Below are 19,023 nucleotides of genomic sequence, written 5' to 3'. Positions count from 1 at the left end.
GTGGACACGGGGGACACGGACACGGGGGACACGGACACGGGGGGAGCGTGGACACGGGGGACACGGACACGGGGGACACGGGGGTGGGGGAGCGTGGACACGGGGGACACGGACACGGGGGTGGGGGGAGCGTGGACACGGGGGACACGGACACGGGGGACACGGGGGTGGGGGAGCGTGGACACGGGGGACACGGACACGGGGGACACGGACACGGGGGACACGGGGGTGGGGGGAGCGTGGACACGGGGGACACGGACACGGGGGACACGGGGGTGGGGGAGCGTGGACACGGGGGACACGGGGGTGGGAGACACAGATGCAGGGGGGAGCGTGGACATGGGGGACACGGACACGGGGGGGCATGGGCACGGGGGGACACAGACATGGGGGACACGGACGGGGGGAGCGTGGACACGGGGGACACGAGAAGGGACATGGAGTGTGGACACAGAGACAACACAAGGGACACGGACACGGGGGGGGCACGGAGACGGGGGATGTAGACGGGTTTGGGGGACACGGACGCAAGCAGAGACGTAGGGAGGTGTTGGGTGGGGGGGGTCACAGCCATGAGGGATCACAGAAGGGGGGGGGGGTCACAGCCACGGGGGGGTCACAGCCATGAGGGATCACAGAAGGGGGGGGGGTCACAGCCACGGGGGGGTCACAGCCATGAGGGATCACAGAAGGGGGGGGGGGTCCCAGCCACGGGGGGGTCACAGCCACGGGCCATGCAGACACGGGGGGGGGGGGGGGCAGAGAAAAGCAGTGAGGACACGGGGGCGGGGGGGGGGGGCAGGAGAAAAACGAGAGAGCAGAGGGGAAGAGAAGTGAGAAGAGGCGGGGAGGGGGGCGGGGGGGGCCGGAGGCGGCTGCGGGATGGGGGGGGGGTGCAGGGAGGGGGCCAAGGGGAGGGATGGGGGGGGCTGCCGGGTGCCCCCAAAGCTACTCGCAAGGCAAAAGAAACCAAAGCTCGGGGGGGGGGGGGCAGCAGGGGGGGGGGTCGGGGGGTGTCGGGGTTCAGCAGGGAGAGATGGGGGCAGCGGGGGCTGGAGAAGTTTGGAAGAGTCGGCTGGGGGGGGGCGGGGGGGAGACCCTGCACCCCAAACTGTTACCTGGTGTTTGGGGACTGCGCACCCCAATCTGGGACCTGCGGGGTGGGGACCATGCCCCCCAGTCTGTTACGGGGGGGGGGCATGAACCCCAATTCATTACCTGCAGGGACTTGGGGTTTGGGGTCTGCGCACCCCAGTCTGGGGCCAGTGGGGACCCCCCATCCTGGGCTGTGGGGACCTGATGCTGCAAGGACCCCAATCCAGGGCTGGGGGGGGCAGTGCACCCCAATATCTGGCCGGTGGGTGCAGGGAACAGTCACCCCAAGTCAGGCCTTTGGGGGGTCTGTGCACCCCCTGCCTATTGGGGGGGGGTGTGTGTTCATGCACCCCAATCTGAGGTGGTAAGGACCCCAGCACCTGTCCCGGGGTGCAAGGCCGGGTACCCCAATGCCATCACCCCGGCAGGGCTGTGTACCCCAACCCAGGGCCGGAGGGGGCCTGTGCACCCCCAAACCTCAGCGTAGGGGCCATGTGTGTCGTCATGTGTCGTTCCCCCCCCCCCCCCCAGGAGTAGTGGGGTGCCCACAAACCGGGCTGGGACCCCTGATGCTGTTAATGCAGCCATGCACCCCAATGCAGGGTGCTAGGGGGGCTCTGCACCCCAACCCTGGGCATGTGGGGCCATGCACCCCAATGCAGGGCTCTTGGGGGGGGGGGGAGCTCTGCACCCCAACCCTGGGCATGTGGGGCTGTGCACCCCAATGCAGGGTGCTGGGGGGGGCTCTGCACCCCAACCCTGGGCATGTGGGGCCATGCACCCCAATGCAGGGTGCTGGAGGGGGGTTCCCTGCACCCCAGCTCTGGGCTGGGGGGAGCGCCGTGGTCTTGCTCCTGGCCCAGCTAAGGTGGTGCAGTGGGGCTGGAGATTGGGGGGGGTGCGCTGGGGTGGAGGGTGTCACCCCAAAACAGCCCGGGGAGCAAAGAGGCTCCTGTTGGGGCCACATCCCCACGCAGGGACCAGCCGGGTCTGGTGCCCCTCGCCGGGGGTGCGTGGGTGGGGGTCGCGGGGGGGGGGGGGGCAGCTTCGTTCCAAACTTTCCAGCATGGCCGGGGGGGTCGCCGGAGCCTGGGGGGGGCCGGAGCAGACGGTGGGGGGCCCCGAACCGCTTACCTGGGCCACCCCTCGCCGTGACAGCGCAGCCAAAGCACAGCGATGGGGAAACAGAGAGGTGAATCAAGGCAGGCCCCCCCCCACAAGCAGCTGGGGGCACTGGGGGGGCCAAGCGAGGTGGCTCTGTGCGGGCAGGGATGGGCGCGGGGGGGGGGACCGAGAGCGGAAAGGGGGTGGGGGGCATCCGGAGGGGTCGAAGTGTCGCCGCGGCCGACCACCCCCCCCCACTTTGCACCCCCAGATTTCCCCCCCTGCCGAGGGGTGGCCTCGTGTGTGTCGCCCTCCCCCCCCCCCGCCCCCCCCATCACCCTCCCTCTGGGTGCTGCCCCTCCTGGGGTGGCTGGACCCCCAAAGTGGGGTACTGAGAGGGCTCTGCTGGTGTAACTGGGATCCTGGATGCCACCAGTATAAACTGGGGAGAGGGGGACAGAATGGGTGGGGGGGGCCCCACACGCACCCCCCCCCAAGCAGCCATGGACTCTGGGGGTCCCAATGCCCCCAGCAGCCTGGCCAGCACTGGGGGGGGGCGCATCCCGGGAATGGGGGGGGGTGTCTTTGGTTGAACCCCGAGCCAGAGGCCACCGGGATGGGGAGGCAGCCCTTGCCCCCCCCATGGGTGGGGTGGGGGGGGGTCCCCGTGCCCCCCCCCCCCCGCCCCGTGGTGCTAGAGGCGCAGCGGGCAGCGGAGGGTGGCACCCACCTGCCGGGGGGCCGCGTGCTCCCGGCCCTCGCTGGGGGAGCGGGACCAACGTCGGTCGCGGGAGCGGGGCCGCCCGTAGTCGTGCCGCTCGGGGGGGCAGCGCTCCTTGTCCCCCCCGGGGCCGTGGTGGTGGTGGTGGTGGTGGTGGTGGTGCCGGTGTTTGCGGTCCTTGGCGCGGCCCCGTTCCGGGTCCCGCTCCTTGGGCGGGAGGTCGCCCGACTGCGTCGTGACACTGAGGTCCGTGCCCAGCCCTGCGGGAAATGGGGGGCGATGGTGGGGGGGGGTGGCACGGTGGGAGCTGGGGTGGGGACGTGGTGGAGGAGATGGGGCATCTGGGGGACATCAGGTGCAGGAGGAGATGGGACCCAGGGGACGTGGGGTGACCCAGGGGACGTGGGGTGCAGGAGAAGAGGTGGTGGCCTGGGGGGACACCTGGGGTGGGAGGAGATGCTGTGACCCACGGGACACTCAGGAGGGGGACACTTCGGGGTCCCACCTGTGTCCACGTCGGTGTAGCGGCTGAGGGAGCGCTCGGAGGCGCGGTGGCTCCGTTCCCGCCGGCGCTGGTGGTGCCGCTGGCCGTCCTCGGGGATGACGCGCTCCAGCGAGTAGTCGTCCAGGCGGATGCCCCGGGCGCGCGGGTGGCCCAGCATGGAGGCTGAGCGCCTCATGGGGCTGGCGTCCGAGATGGTCTGCGGGCGAGAGCAGAGCGGGGACGGTCTGGGGGAGACCAGGGAGGGGCCGGGGGGGGCGGGAGCGGCTCCTGCAGCAGAGCGGGGGGCTCAAGGGCAGAGTTACCTGTGTGTGCTGGCCTATTTGTACTCTTCATCCCTCCAGCTACACATCCATCCGTCTGTCCCTGCATCCATCCATCCATCCGTCTGTCTGTTTGTCCATCCGTCCCTCCATCCATCACCCATCCGTCCATCCATCCATCTGTCTGTCCCTCCATCCATCACCCATCCATCCATCCAACCGTCTGTCTGTCCCTCCATCCATCCATCTGTCCCTCCCTCCATCCATCCACCACCCATCCATCCGTCCATCCAACCGTCTGTCCCTCCCTCCATCCATTCACCGTCTGTCCATCCACCACCCACCCATCCATCCGTCCGTCTGTCCATCCGTCCCTCCGTCCATCCATTCACCATCTGTCCATCCACCATCCACCCGTCTGTCTGTTTGTCCATCCATCCCTCCATCCATCCCTCCATCCATCCACCACCCACCGGTCCATCTGTCCCAGCCTCCCTCCACCCCCGTCCCTCTCCCCCTCCCTCCCATCCCGCCCTGGCCCCTCGGAGCCCCCCGCCCCGAGCTCCATCCCGCCGGCCCCCCCTCCCCTCTTCCCGCCATCCAGGCTCTGCTCCGGCAGCCAGGACCGGTGTCCCCACACCTCCCGCCGTCCCCACGGTGGGGGCCGACACACTGCGCTCCGTGCAGGAGGGTCCCAAAGCCGGGTTGGGAGGGACACGATGTCCCCCGTCACCATGTCCCCACAGCCCTGGGGACGGACACGCTCAGCCCCGTGGGACAGACAGACACCCCCCCACCCCACCCCCCCGCTGCTCTAACCATTGAGCTGCCGCCGCCGGGGACCCCTGAGCATCGCCAGCCACCGGGGGGGGGGGGGGGGGAAGGGGGAGGATGGGGACAGGGGGACAGGGTTGGGGACGGGAGGATGGGGACGCTGCTCCTCTCTGGCCACGATGGTGCTGGAACGTGGGGCGACGAGGGTCCGGGTGGCCCAGGGACGTGGAGGGGAGGGACAAGAGGGGGCACGGGGGGGGGGGGGGCAAGGAGTCGGGGGTGGGGACTGGGAATGGGTGGCCAGACAGACTGGGAAGGGTCGGGGGGCGACGGGTGAGTGGGTGCTCCTGGAGAGACAGGAGGGAGGGCTGGAAGGATGGAGGGACTGAGGACGGAGGGATGAATGAAGGGACAGAGGGACAGGTGGGGAGATGGAGGTGGAAGGGTGGAGGGAGGGGAGGAGGGATGCAGGGATGCAGGGAGGGATGCAGGGAGGGATGTAGGGATGCAGGGATGCAGGCAGGGATGCAGGGAGGGATGTAGGGATGCAGGGATGCAGGGAGGGATGCAGGGAGGGATGCAGGGATGCAGGCAGGGATGCAGGCAGGGATGCAGGGATGCAGGAACGCAGAGAGGGATGCAGGCAGGGATGCAGGGATGCAGGAACGCAGAGAGGGATGCAGGCAGGGATGCAGGGATGCAGGGAGGGATGCAGGGAGGGATGCAGGGATGCAGGCAGGGATGCAGCAGCGAAAGGAAAGTGATGAAGACCAGGAGCTGGTGGGACAGAGATGGTTGGAGAAGGGAACAGCAAGATAAGAGCGATGATGGAGGGACGGAGGGAACGATGGCAGGAGGGATGGAGGCAGAGGGTGGTCGGGGCTGAAGGGTGGGGGGGCTGCACGGGGTGGGGGGGCTGGGGAAGGAGCAGGCGGAGCGGGGGGGGCTCTGGCGGGGCCCAGCGGTACCTACACTGAGGTTATTCCCTCGGGGTCGGACCTTCCTCCTCTGCTAGAGCCAGCCCAGGCGGTGCCCGCAGAGCCGGGAGAGAGAGAGAGACCAGAGTAAACACGGGGCCAGCGGGGCGGGGGGGGCCGGTGGCAGGGGTGGGTGGAGGGGGGGGGGTCGGGGCAGAGCGGGACCAGGGTGACCCCGCACCCCGGAGCCAAGCACCGGCCGGGCGAGCAGCGGCAATGAGCAGAGCAGCCAGAGCATCCCTGTCCCCATCCCTGTCCCCAGCCCCGGGCATGCGGGGGGGTGGGGGGGGTGTGACACCCCCAGAGCCGGTGGTGCCCGTTGGCACAGAGGACGCCGATCCACGTCATGAGGGTGGTGTGTGTGTGTGTCCCCCCCCCTTGCTGTTGTTGGGGACACACACGTGTGCCTGTGCCGGAACAGGCTTGACTCTGCGCTGGAGCGGATGCAGGATCGTCCCCACGCAGGGACCGGTGGCCACCCGGTTGCCCCACGGCTGTGGCTTTGACAGGGGGGTGGGGGTGGGTGGGTGGAGGTGACACCTCTCCCCCCAGCCTCATGCCCCCCCCCCAGCCCCCTCCCCGCTGCCGCCATGCTCATGCCCCCTCCGAAGCCCCCAGCCCAGCAGCTGCAGCCATTTGGGGGGGGGACACACAGCACATGGGACGCTGCTCCTGCCATCGCAGGGTGACACCCCCACACTGCCCTCGGCCACCACAGCGCAGACCAGGCGTCCCAGCCCCCCCAAAGCCACCCCCCCCCCCCCATTAAAGCATGAGTGGCCCCGGCAGCGTGGGAGGGGGCTGCAAGGGGGAGCGACGGGGTCGTGCTGCCGAGCCCAGGCACTGTCTTCAGTGTCCCCGGGGAGGGGGGGACAGGGACAGCCGCGCCGGGCGGTGGGGGCCCTGGCCGTGCCCGGCAGCACCCCGGAAGGGGTCCCCTCACCTGGTTTTCGGCAGGGAGCCGGGGCATGGAGGTGGCGCGGCCGTGCCCCTCCATGGGCAGGTAGTCGCTGTCGGAGTAGCCGTCCTTCGCCATCTCGCGCATCTCCACCAGCTGCGGGGGACGGTGATGTCAGCGGGGGAAACTGAGGCACGGGGAGGGGGGGGAATGGGTGGCACTGAAAGCAGGGACATCCCCCTGCCATGCAGTTTGGGGGGGGGGGGGGGCAGGCACCAGGGGACATGGAGTGGGGACCCTTGGGGACATGGGGGGGTGGATGGAGAGGGGGGAGATGGGGCTCAGGGGACACGGGGGCTGGAAGCACATGGGGGCCAGGCGAGGTTCGGGGGACCTTGGGGTGGCACAGCCCCTCACCTGGGAATTGGGGCGGCTGTTGGGGACGTCCTCGGGGTGTCCCCGCTCGGGGCTCCAGGTCCCCGTTTTCTGGAACATCTCCTGTGCACGCTGGGTGACCCAGGACTGACTCTCCTTCAGGCCCCCGTCACGCGCGGTCCTGGCAGGGGGGAACAGGCGGCTCAGCCCCCTCCGGGCTACCCCGTGCCGGGCAGGGGCAGGATGGGACCCGCGGCACTTACAGCCCCGTGCCCGGCTCAGCCGTGGGCACCGCGTCCGGCCCCGGGGTCCCCTCCTGCGTCGGGGACGGCGGCTCCATGCGCTGGAACATCAGCGGCGTCCGGTTCTGCGGGGACACGAGAGCGGCTGGGGACGCGGCACGGCATGGGGGGGACACACACGGGGCTGGGATGTGGGGACACAGGGAGGGGACGGAGCTTGGGCAGTCGGGGAAGGGATGGGGACACAGGAGGGATTTGGGAAGGGGACAGGGCTGGGATGGAGCTGGGACACTTGGGGATGGGGACACTGGAGGGGGGCTTGGGCACAGGGACAGGGCTGGCCTGGGGGTGCGGGAGGGGGCAGAGGAGGGGCTGGGACCCTGGGGGGCTGCGGGGAGGGGACGGCCGTGGGGTGCTCATGCCGGCCCCACCTGCTCCTCCCGCATGGCTTGCAGCTTCTTGGCTTTGCTCTGCCGGTAGTACTCCATGATCATCATCGCGGCGTAGATCTTCCCCACCGTCAGGTCGGTGGCTGTGGGCGCAGAGGGTGAGCGGGGACGGGGACGGGGATGGGGACGGGGACGGGGACGGTCCCTTACACTTGTGGGGGGTGACGAGCAGGTCCAGGTTTTTGGGGGAGAGGTTGGGCCAGATGGCGATCATCTCCTTGCGGAGCTCCGCGTCCATCTGCTGCTTGTCGGCTCCCCCTGCGGAGAGAGGGCTGAGTGCCCCGTCCCCTCGGGGAGCCCCCGCCACCCCCTCCCCACCCCTTGGGGATGTCCCTGTGCCCCCCAGGGATGCTTCTGCCCTGCCACTGCCCCATGGACCCTGTCCCCCTTGGACCCCCTGTCCCCCACTCCCCAGGGACCTCCATCCCTGGGCTCCCTCCACCCTTGGGACCCCATCCCTGTCCTTGTCACCCAAGGGACCCCTGTCCCCATGGCCCCCAGGGTCCCTGTCGTCCCCCCCCACGCCCCCAGGGTCTTGGGACACATTCCCCCAAGTCTCCAGCATCCCCGTACCCCACGAGTCCCCATCCCTCCAGCATCCCCGTCCCCAGCGACATGGTACCCAACCCCTCAGCATCCCCCCCTCAAAAGGCTGCCATGCCCCCCCCGAGTCCCGTCGAGGACACCCCCCCCCCCGCTGTGTCCCCCCCCCGCTGTGTCCCCCCCTTGCCTTTGGCGATCTTGATGTCGAGGGCCGTGCGGATCAGGGCCATGAGCGTGGAGTTGAAGTGCACCGTGTTGTCGTCGGCCACCGGCAGGTCCATGCGGAGCAGCCGCTGCGGGGCCGAGCAAAACGGGGCGGGGGGGGGGGGGGGCGTCAGCCATGGCCCCCCTTCCCGCCGCACCCCGGGGGCTGGCGAGAAGGCAGGGGCCACCCCCGCAACCACCGGGGAAACTGAGGCACGTGCCACGCCGCCCTCCCCGAGCCCACCCGGCCCCCCGCCTTCTCCCCAGGCCGCGGCCCCCAGACCCCCGCGAGACGCCCGGGGTGGTGGTGGTGGGGGGCACGGCACGGCCAAGCGGGACCCCGGCGTCCGGGCGGGCAGCGCATGCACCGGGCAGCGCATGCAGCAGGGAGGGGGCTCCGCTCCGGGGGTGGGGGGCAGCCGGGGGCTTCTCTGGGTGCAAACCGGCATCCTTGGGGGGGGGGGGGGGGATCAGGGAGACGTGCCTGGGCTGGGGGTGGGGAGCGGGGGGGGGAGGGAGCAATGAGTTTGCCAGGCCTCAGCCCCACGGTGCCCCGCACCCTCCCCAGCTCCCAAAGCCAAGCAGGTGGTTGAAGGTGCCCCCCGAAAAGGGCAGGGACAACCCCCCCCCCATGCAGCCCCGGGGGTGTGGGGGGGTGTGGGGGAGGAGGATTTGGGGGTGCAGAGCAGCAGGGTAAGAGAGCGAGCAATGCTGATGGGGAAACTGAGGCACGGAGACGCGGGTTCCCCATGCGACGCCCGGGTCCCCCCGTGCCCCACGATGCAGCTCCCAAGCATCCGTAGCCCCCACGGCTGGGGGGGGCGGGGCGTGGGCCGTGCAGCAGCCGGGGGGGCCGGGGGACTCACTGCCAGGAGAGGAGGCGGCGGGAGGAGGTGGGGTGGGGGGACGGGGGAGGCTGCAGGGATGAGGGGACGGGGGGAGAGGGGTGAGGGTGAGCCCCTGGGGGGGGCTCCTCTGGTTGGGCAGGGTGAACCCCATGGGGGGGTCCCTAAAAACGGGCTGCTCTGGGCAAGGCAGCCCCACAGGGGAGCCCCAATATGGGGGGGGGGGGCTGGCTGTGCCCCATGGGGGACCCCAAATGGGGGCTTTGTGGTAGGGGGGGTTGGTCAAACCCCACAAGGGGGACCCCAAATAGGGGCTTGGGGGGGGAGGGGGGCTGGTCAAACCCCACAGGGGGACCCCAAACAGGGGCTTGGGGTGGGGGGGGATGACCAAGCTCCATGGGGGTCCCCAATAGGGGCTCCCGGGGTCTGGCCCCCAGCCTCCAGCCCGCGGTGGGCAGGGAGGTGGCGGGGGGCTCACGCTCCTCGGGCGGCGGATCTTACCCAGCCCGTCCTGGGGGGGACGCGCGGAGGCTCAGCGGGGCCGACGGCCGCCGCGTCGGTCAGGGCTCGCCGCAGGAGGAGGAAAAACAATAAAAACAAAACAAAAAACCAAACCAAAACAAAAAACACAAAAAAAACCAAAAAAAAAAAAAACCCCGGAAAAAAAAAAAAGAGGCCGAGAAGCATCGGCCGGGCTGAGTCGGTGCCGCCGCTGGGAACCGGCACGGCTTTGGGGGGGCTTCGCTCTGGTGGGAAGAGTTATTCTACCTTATAAGCAACACGGGGTGGGCATTTCTTGCCTAAACCCAGGGGCGGGGACATATGTCTCAGCATTTCATACATGTCCATGAAAGTCAGCCGGCCCCTGGGAGCGGAGAGAACAAGAAGGAAGAGACATCGGACAGAAAAAGGACAAAAAAGAGGCGAGAGAGACAGAGACGCGGAGAAAAAAAAAAAATAATAATAATAAAAAAAACCAATAAGGGGGAGGAAAAAAAAAAAAAGGTTTAAACCCGGCCGGCCGCAGCCTGGGACCCCGCGGAGGAGGAGGAGGAGGAGAGGAGGAAGGCGATGGTGCCCATGCAGCCCCGCGGCGCTGGGGAGAAGGGGGGGTCCGGCCGCGCTGGCAGGGGCAGGGGGGGCCGCGGGGCTCAGCAAGCAGAGCTGGGCAGGGACGGGGGGCACAGGGGGGGCTCCATGCGGCGCGCCGGGGGCTGGGGCCGGCCCCGGGGCAGGGTGCGGGACGTGTCTGTGTATATATATATATATAGATATCATATATATATCCGAGAATCCATAAGCAACATTCATTCCGTTGATGCTCAGCAGGTTTTTAGTGTAAGTCAAACCTTGCAAGCAACCCTATGAGGGCATTTCTTGCCTAAGCCCAATGGGGGAGATATTACGCGTAATAAACTGTACATATCCTTATAATGAATGCGGCCACTGCAAGAAGAATACACGGGGGTTAGTGCGGACGCCGGAGACGCGCGCGACCGCGGACGCGGCGATGGCCCCGGGGGGGGGGAACTGAGGCACGGATCCCCCGGGGAGAGAACGGGGCCGGGGTTTGGGGGGGGGGGTGTCCTGTCCGTGCTGAGCTGGGTTTGGCGCCGCTTGGCTGCGAAGGGGGTGAAGGGGGGGTGGGGAGAGTCAGAGCCCCCCCCCCCCGCCGCCCGGCTCTGTCCCTGCTGATCCCAGTATGGACCAGTCCAGCCCAGTATAGGGTACCAGGGACCGGAGTGTCACGGGGCACCCCGAGAGCAGCCAGGAAGCCTCCAGGGCATCACGGGGGGGGGACGCTGGGACACAGCAGAGACCACCCCCCCCCCCCCGGGACATGGTGGGGACCCTCCAGGACCCCCGGGGACCCCCCCGGTCCGGCCGAGGCCCTTTGCACAGCACTGGGGGCTGGGGGCCGGGGCGGGGGCAAGAGGGAGAAATCCGGCAGCCGAGCACCTACAATCGAGAGAGGACAGGTTAATCGGCACCACGCTGGGGGGGCCAGGCCCCCCCATGGCTGTGAGGGGACGGCGGAGCTGGGGGACACCCCCTCGGGGCAGGGGGGGACACACAAATGACAGCCCCGGGAGACACCTCGCCGGGGGGACACGGGGGCCGCTGGCCCCAGAGGACTCGGGGGGGCTCTTGGGCACCTGCTGCGCCCCCCCAGACCCTGCTGCACGGCTCGGGGGGCGGGGGGGGGACACACGACGGTCCGGCCAGCCAAGCCCCCGGGAGCCGCTGCACCCCGGCGCTGAGAGGGGACCCCGGCATTTGGGGTGCCCCCCCCCCTTGCCCCTCTTGCCCCCCCCCCAGCCCCGGGGGGGTCCTTACCAGGCGGCGGGGTCGTACTCAGCCCAGACGCGGACGTACTCGTCCAGGTGGTGGGGGCCCAGGATGGAGGAGTCGCGCGTCAGGTACTCGAAGTTGTCCATGATGACGGCGACGAAGAGGTTCAGCATCTGGGGGGACGTGGGAGGGGGGTGTCGGGGTACGGAGGGGGGGGGCCCGGGGGGTGGTGTCCCCCTCCCTGCATCCTCCGGGGCTCACCAGGAAGGAGCAGAGGAAGATGAAGGAGACGAAGTAGAAGTAGGCGAATTCGTTGCCGCACTCGTCCTCCTTGATGCCCGAGTTCTGGTCGCAGGGTTTGCCGCTGAGGCAGGACAGCATGATCTCGTGCCAGGCCTCCCCCGTGGCGCTCCTGCGGCAGAGCGGGGAGACACCGCTGGGTCACCCCGGCCAGGGCCGGGGACGGGTCGGGGGGACACACCGGTATGGCACTGGGTACCCTGGGTGGTGATGGGACCGTGCCGGGGGGGACACTGGGACGGCACTGGGTACCTGGGTGGCACCGGGACTGTGCCGGGGACACACACACACCAGTATGGCACTGGGTACCTGGGTGGCACCGGGACTGTGCCGGGGACACACACACACCAGTATGGCACTGGGTACCTGGGTGGCACCGGGACTGTGCCGGGGGGGACTCACCGGAAGAGGAGCATGAGGGCCTGGAAGAAGGTGCGGAAGTTGTTGTGCTGGGTGATGGCCGACTCATCATCCTCCTCCTCGATGCCAATGTTGCCAAAGACCTGGGGGGGGGATGATGGTTTAAGGGGGTGCGGGGGGCCGGGACGAGGGGCCAAGGGGGGCTGGGGGGGGGGGGCGGGGGCTCTCACCTGCATCCCGATGATGGCGTAGATGAAGAAGAGCATGGCGATGAGCAGGCAGACGTAGGGCAGAGCCTGGGGGCAGAGCGGGGCTGGTCACGCCGCGCCGGGGCTGGATGCGGCCACTGGCACGGGTTGGGCTGCCAGCCCCGGAGTGGAGGGGGGCGGCCGGGGGGGGAGACGCAGGTTTTTGGGGTGGGGGGGACCGTCGGGCAGCACCTTGAAGGACTGGACGAAGGTCCAGAGCAGGATGCGGATGGTGTAGCCCTGGCGCAGCAGCTTGATGAGCCGTGCCGCCCGGAAGAGCCGCAGGAAGCTGAGGTTGATGAAATTGTTCTGGGGGGGACACGAGGGGTGAGTCGGGGGTGAGCGGGGCCCAGATCCAGGGTCGCGGGGGCCGCGGCGGCTCCCACCTACCCCGAACTCCGTCACCAGGATGTCTGTGATGCTCCCCAGGACCGTGACAAAGTCGAAGATGTTCCAGGCGTCACGGAAGTAATTCTGCGAAGGGAAGGGGACAAGGGGTGCGGGGCAGTGGTGCTGCCGGCGTGCCAGCTCCTGGGAGCCTGCAGGTACCTGTGCACCAGATCCCTGCACCGGATCCCACGGGTACCCTGCACCGGATCCCACGGGTACCAATGCACCAGATTCCATGGGTACCCTGCACCGGATCCTGGAGTTACCCATGCACCGGATCCCAGGATCCTGCCAGCGTGGTGCAGGATGCTCTGGAGCCAGACGTGTGGCACCGGTCCCCTGGGGTCCCCGGGATCCGGCACACGGCGGCACGTACCAGCACACCGAAGGCCATGATCTTCAGGAGACACTCGAGGGAGAAGAGGGAGGTGAAGACGTTGTTGAACATCTTCAGCACGTTCTCGTAGGCGTCCGAGGCGTCGTAGAACTGGGGGGACAGTGGCAGGATGGGGACAGGGACAGCTCCTGGGGGGACAGGGGTGCATCTCGGGGGGGTAGGATGGATCCAGGGGGACGGGGAAAATTCCCAGGGGAGAAGGACAAACCCCGAGGGACCGCCCGAGGGGACACCCAGGGGTCCCAGGGGCTGAGGGTCCCAAGGCACAGGGGTGGGACAAACCCCGAGGGGCTCCCCAGGACCCCCAGCCCCTCCCCGCTGACCTTCATCATGAGGACGATGGTGTTGAGGGCGATCATGGCCATGATGGTGTACTCGAAGGGCGGCGACACCACGAACTGCCACATGCGGTACTGGAAGCTCTGCCGGTTCTGCGGCATGTGCCGCGTCAGGGGCTTGGCGCTGATGGCAAAGTCAATGCAGGCTCTCTGCGAGGAGGAGGAGGGAGAGGGTGGGTGTCACCAACCCCCTGCCCAGCTGGGGGGGCTCCCCAAAAGATGTCGGGGCGAGGTGGGGGGGTCCGGAGGTGGCACCTCGTTCTTCTCCAGGCTGTACTCCTCCATCATCTTGTCCCCCTGCTCCTGGAAGGTGATGATGATCAAGGCCACGAAGATGTTGACGAAGAAGAAGGGGAAGACCACGAAGTAGACCACGTAGAAGATGGACATCTCCATGCGGTAGCCAGGGCTCGGCCCCTGGTTCTCGTAGGTGGCATCCACCGAGTGCTTGAGGACCCTGCGGCGGGACGAGGGCAGGGACGGGGTGGGGGTCCCGGTGTCCCCAGCCCCGCATCCCTCCCTCCGGCCCCGCATCCTTACTGTGGCCATCCCTCGCCGGTGGAGACGGTGAAGAGGGTGAGCAGAGCCCAGAGGACGTTGTCGTAGTGAAACTCGTACTTCTTCCACTCCCGCTTCTGCGCCTTCACCTCGTTGTCCTTCTCGTAGACCAGGTACTCCCCCCTGGGAGGGGAGGGGGGCGGTGGGATGGGGACGAGGGGGGGGGGGTGGTGGACCCCCACCCGGCCGGGTCGTACCTGCAGTCCTTCTCGAACTCCTTGGACTCGTCAGTGCAGTAGAAGAACTTGCCCTTGAAGAGCTGGACGGCCACCACGGCGAAGATGAACATGAAGAGCATGTAGACGATGAGGATGTTGAGGACGTTCTTCAGGGAGTTCACCACGCAGTCGAACACGGCCTGGGGACGGGGACCGGGGAGGGGGGGGTTGGCACCAGCTGGGACAACCCCCCCCCACCACCGACACCCCCTCCCCATCCTCCCCCTCGCCCACCTTGAGCTTGGGCAACCTCTTGATGGTCTTCAGGGGCCGGAGGACGCGGAGGACACGGAGGGACTTGATGGTGTTGATGTCCTTCCCCTTGCTGCTGCCTCTGCGGGGGGGGGGACGATGACGGGGAGATGTGGGGCCCCTGGTGCGGCAGCTCGGGGCCCCCCGGCAGGACCACGGGCGGTCCGGTCCCCTCCTCTCCCCAGCGGTGACCGTCCCCTCCCCGGCCAAACAGACAGAGGCTGCTCAGCACGGAGGGGGTGCTACGGGCTGAGACCCCCCGCGCTCATCACACACCAGGGAGAACCAGGTTTCCCATTGCCCCATCCCTGAGGCTGCTTTTTTTTGGGGGGGGGGGGATGCGGAAAGGGGTGTGTGGGGAGGAGCGAGGCGCGACCATGAGCACGAGGAGAGCACGAGGACGGAGACAGGCGGGAGACGAAGGCAGAAAGACTTTACCGTGAGCTGCTCCTGCGGCCGGTGGCAGAGGAAGGGGAGAGACAAGGCACGGTGAGAGCCCGGCCCCCGCCCCGCACCCGCACCCCCCCGGCCGAAATCCCGGCATCCCGGGAGGTCCTCAGGGTCTGCTCCGGGTTTACTCACCCGTTACCTTGGGGGGGATGCTCAGTTACTCGGGGGGATGCTCACCCTTTACTTGGGGGATGCTCAATCACTCAGGGGATGCTCATCCTTTGCTTTAAGGATGCTCAGTTACTCGGGGGATGCTCACCATTTACTCAGGGGATGCTCATCCTTTGCTTTAAGGATGCTCAGTTACTTGGGGGATGCTCACCATTTACTCAGGGGATGCTCATCCTTTGCTTTAAGGATGCTCAGTTACTTGGGGGATGCTCATCCTTTACTTGGGGGATGCTCAGTCACTCAGGGGATGCTCACCCTTTTTCTGGGGATGCTCAATTACTTGGGCGATGCTCACTCTTTACTCGGGGGATGCTCAGCCTTTGCTTTAAGGATGCTCAGTCACGCAGGGGCTTCTCACCCTTTACTTGAGGGATGCTCACCCTCTGATTTAAGGATGCTCAATCACTCGGATGCTCACCCTTTACTCGGGGGATGCTCAGTCACTCGGGGGACACTCATCCTTTCCTAAGAGACTCCTCATCCCTTACTAAGAGGCTACTCATGCTTTACTAGGGGGATTCATCAGCTTTATTTATGGTTTACTCCAGCTCTGCTCGCTGCTCTGGGCTGTTCTGCCCAACGGGCACTGGGGCCCGATCCTGCCTGGGGACACCGGGGGCGGCGCTGCCGGGGCGCGGGGACACCGGGACGGTGACAGGACGACACAGCGCGGTGGCAAGCGGCCGAGGACGGACGTCAAGCGACACAGCGGAGCGCGGACAGCCGGGGAGCGGACGCTGCGGGCGGCGGGACGGACCCCGGCGGGGCTGGGACGGACCCCGCTGGGAGGCACTGGGAAGCACTGGGAGGCACTGGGAGAGGTGAAACCCAGGCGTGCCCGCCCCCACCCGTGTCCCCGAGGGGGGGGACACTCACGTGAAGGCGAAGGCCACCAGCGCCCCGCTGACCACGATGAAGTCCAGGATGTTCCACAGGTCCCGGAAATAGGCACCTTGGTGAAGCACCAGCCCCAAATCCACCATCTGCAGGGGGAAGGGGGGGTGAGGGGGGGTCGGGGGGCCCCCCCGCCCAGCGGAACCCCCCCCCCGCTCACCTTGATCACCATCTCGAAGGTGAAGACGCCCGTGAAGACGTAGTCGAAGTAGCGCAAGACCTGGGGAGGGGGGTGAGGGGAGGTGGTGGGGTGAGGGAGACGCCTGGGCCCCTCCCCGGTACCCTGGGGTCAGCCGGCACCCCGGGGCTGCAGGACCCCCCCCCCAGCACCCCAGGAATCCTCCTGGCACCCTGGGACCCCCCCAGCACCCTGGGCCCCCCCCCAGCACCCTGGGACCCCTGTGACACCCCAGGACCCCCCCCCCCATGGCTGTGGGCCCCCCCCCGCACCCTGAGGCCGTGGGCAGGGTGTCAGAGGCAGGACAAGGGGGGGACACGACACCCCCATTTTGGCACAACCCCAGGTGATGCTTTGGGGGTACCCACCCCCCCAAAGTGCCCCACCACCCCCCGACAGTGCCGGGGGGGGGTGTCCCCCTGTTTGCCCAGCTGTGGGGGGGTGGGAACGGGACGGGGGGTGCTCACGTTGTTGCGGGGGGCGTTGGGCTGCACGGGGTCCTCGGCGGCCAGGGCGATGCTGCTCATGGCAATGACCATGAGGATGCACATCTCGAAGTACCGCAGGTTGACGATGTAATGGCACAGCCGGCGAAACCTGGGGGGGGGGGGGGGGGGGGCGGAACGGGATGAGGGGGGGTGTGGGGGGGGGGGGCGAGGGACACCCCCAGACCCCCCCTTTGCCCCCCCCGGTGCTCACGGGTTGGTGGTGGAGAGGATGAACATGGAGCTGTAGGGCACCATGGGCTTGGGGCCGTTCTCCTCCTGCCCGTCACCTTCCTCCTTCTTCTCCTCCTCCTCCTTGCGGGGCAGCGGCTCGGGGTTGGCGTTCCTGTTCACTGCAGGAGCAGTGGCATCACGGCCCCCTGCACCCCTCAAACCCCCCTGGACCCCCCCAGACCCCCCTGAGGCCCCCCAGACCCCTCCAGACCCCTCTTGACCCTCCAAACCCCCCTGAAGCTCCCCAGACCTCTCCAGACCCCCCCAAACCCCCCTCCCAGACCCCCCAAACCCCCCTAGACCCTCCAAACCCCAGGGGTCCCCCCTACCTTGGACCAGGGCATTGGTGGCGGGCGGTGGGAGGGGGGGCGGGATGTCCACAGCCGTGTGCTCCGGCTTCCCCCCCACCTTGGCCGGGTTGTTGTGGGTGCCGGGGTTGGTGACCACCAGGTTGTTTTCGGGGGGGGGGTTAGGGGTGGCGGGGGGTCGGCGGAGGGGAGCCCCGCTGGGGGGGCAGGAGGTGTGGTTGCCCATGGGAGGGGGTGCGGGGGGCTCGGCGGTGGCCAGCTTGTTGTTCTTCATGTTGTCGATGTCCTCCGCCACGGGGGGCTCCCGGCGCCCCACGTCCTGCTGGATGGGGCGGGTGGTGGAGAGCGTGGGGCCCACCGGCACCCCGGGGGCCTGGTTCTCCCTGGGGGGGGCGAGGGGGAGGCGGCTCAGACGGGACCCCCCAGCACCCCCGGCACAGCTCCCAGGGCGGGTGCTGAGCCGCGAATGCCAGCGGGGATTCGGGTCCCCCCCCCGGGAGCCAGGGGAGCCCCCTCCCCAGTCCTGGGGGTCCCACCAGCCCCAGAGGGGGTCCTGCCCACCGCGCTCACCTCCGCCGTCGGTGCCGCCTCTCCTTGTCGTCCCGCTTGCCCTCGCCGTCATAGGTGGCCGGCGCGGCGTGCCGATGCCGCCGGCGCCGCTCCCCGTCCCCGTGCTCCCCGTCCCCCTCGCCCCGTGCCGGGCGACCACCCTCCCGGTGCCGCGGTCGCCGTTCGGGCCTGCCGCCCTCTTCGCCCTCCTCGGCCACCCGTCGGTGCGGCCGGTGCCGCCGGTGCTCACGCTCGGGCTGGGGCGAACCACTGCGGCCATCCCGGCTACCGCCCGGCCGGTGCCGGCGCTCGAGGGCTTTGAGGCGCTCGGCGTCGGCGTAACCACGCTCCTGGCTGGGCTCCCGCTCGGGCTCGCGGCTGCTGCTGCGGGGTCGTCGGCCGTCGGGGCCGGGGGGGTCCCCGGGGCGGGGGCCGCCGGGGTCGGGGTAGCGCGGCTGCCGGCGGAGCTCGTCGGCGCGGGGCTGGCCGAAGCGGTGCTCCGTCGGCGGCTCGCCGGGGCGTGTCTTGTTGGTGTTGTTGTTGCGGTTCTCCTGGGGGTCCACCACCAGCGGCCGGTCCAGGTGGGTCTTCATGTCGGGGCGCAGGTGACGGGCGTAGGGCACCTTCCAGCGCTCCTCGGGGTCCAGCTCGCTGTAGAGGGCCTCCCGGCTGGCCAGCAGGTTCTGCTTCCGCAGCTCGCTCGTCCGCTGCTCCCACACCGACTTCGAGGTCTTCTGGTTCTTCTGCTGCTCCTTCCTGCAGCGGGGAGCCGCAGCGCGCATTGGGGGAGCCGGAGGCGTGCCGGGAACGGAGACAGCATGGAGATGGGGTGGAGATGGGATGGAGATGGGATGGAGCCGGGATGGAGCCGGGATGGAGCCAGGATGGAGCTGAGGATGGAATCAAGGATGGAGCTGAGGATGGACCTGGGGATGGAGCCGAGGATGGATCCAGGGATGGATCCGGGGATGGAGCTGGCAATGAGGCAGAGGATGGAAGTGGGGATGGAGCTGGGGACGGAGGAAAGGATGGAGGTGGGGACGGAGCCAGGATGGAGCTGGGGATGGGGATGGAGCCAGGACGGAGCTGGGGATGGAACTGGGGACAGAGCTGGGGATGAGGATGGAGCCTGGATGGAGCCAGGATGGAGCTGGGGATGGGGACGGATCTGGGGATGGGGATGGAGCCTGGATGGAGCTGGGGATGGGGATGGGGATGGAGCTGAGGACAGAGCTGGGGACGGAGCTGGGGACGGAGCTGGGCACAGGATGCACTTACATGGTGACAGACATGTTGGCTGCGGAGAGCGGGCTCACTTCGGCCACCTCCTTCGCCTTCTGCAGCGCCAGCTTTTGGTTGGCGGCTTCTTCCTCCTCCTGCTCATCCTGCAAAGCCCCGCACCGTGTCCA

At 68.6% G+C, this 19,023-nt stretch overlaps 1 protein-coding gene across 3 annotated transcripts in view; it reads right to left on the bottom strand.

Annotated features, from left to right (window-relative positions):
* The window catches only part of CACNA1A (calcium voltage-gated channel subunit alpha1 A), a 32,160-nt gene that overhangs the window by 918 nt on the left and 12,219 nt on the right, over positions 1–19,023 (bottom strand). The window contains exons 18-46 of one of the 3 annotated variants that reach the window (XM_075738073.1): positions 18,893–18,999; positions 17,636–18,370; positions 17,087–17,448; positions 16,738–16,876; positions 16,506–16,635; positions 16,021–16,080; positions 15,843–15,949; positions 14,328–14,427; positions 14,073–14,233; positions 13,858–13,998; positions 13,573–13,774; positions 13,303–13,467; positions 12,959–13,069; positions 12,583–12,666; positions 12,385–12,501; positions 12,175–12,240; positions 11,987–12,087; positions 11,546–11,696; positions 11,330–11,457; positions 9,761–9,857; positions 8,131–8,236; positions 7,551–7,658; positions 7,383–7,483; positions 6,973–7,076; positions 6,752–6,890; positions 6,380–6,490; positions 5,432–5,467; positions 3,426–3,621; positions 2,930–3,180 (exon numbers count right to left, since the gene is read on the bottom strand). In XM_075738073.1, the coding sequence (XP_075594188.1) occupies positions 2,930–3,180; positions 3,426–3,621; positions 5,432–5,467; positions 6,380–6,490; positions 6,752–6,890; positions 6,973–7,076; positions 7,383–7,483; positions 7,551–7,658; positions 8,131–8,236; positions 9,761–9,857; positions 11,330–11,457; positions 11,546–11,696; positions 11,987–12,087; positions 12,175–12,240; positions 12,385–12,501; positions 12,583–12,666; positions 12,959–13,069; positions 13,303–13,467; positions 13,573–13,774; positions 13,858–13,998; positions 14,073–14,233; positions 14,328–14,427; positions 15,843–15,949; positions 16,021–16,080; positions 16,506–16,635; positions 16,738–16,876; positions 17,087–17,448; positions 17,636–18,370; positions 18,893–18,999 (4,416 nt within the window). Of the gene's footprint in view, positions 1–2,929; positions 3,181–3,425; positions 3,622–5,431; positions 5,468–6,379; positions 6,491–6,751; positions 6,891–6,972; positions 7,077–7,382; positions 7,484–7,550; positions 7,659–8,129; positions 8,237–9,373; positions 9,858–11,329; positions 11,458–11,545; positions 11,697–11,986; positions 12,088–12,174; positions 12,241–12,384; positions 12,667–12,958; positions 13,070–13,302; positions 13,468–13,572; positions 13,775–13,857; positions 13,999–14,072; positions 14,234–14,327; positions 14,428–15,842; positions 15,950–16,020; positions 16,081–16,505; positions 16,636–16,737; positions 16,877–17,086; positions 17,449–17,635; positions 18,494–18,892; positions 19,000–19,023 lie in introns of those variants that run through there. The other 2 variants (XM_075738072.1, XM_075738071.1) reach the window with 2 other exon arrangements.

The sequence above is a fragment of the Balearica regulorum genome, chromosome 30 (genome assembly GCF_011004875.1).
Source record: "Balearica regulorum gibbericeps isolate bBalReg1 chromosome 30, bBalReg1.pri, whole genome shotgun sequence".
NCBI classification, from domain to species: Eukaryota; Metazoa; Chordata; class Aves; order Gruiformes; family Gruidae; genus Balearica; species Balearica regulorum.
The sequence above is the reverse complement of the archived record's forward strand: the minus strand, read 5'-3'. Positions and strand labels throughout refer to the sequence as shown.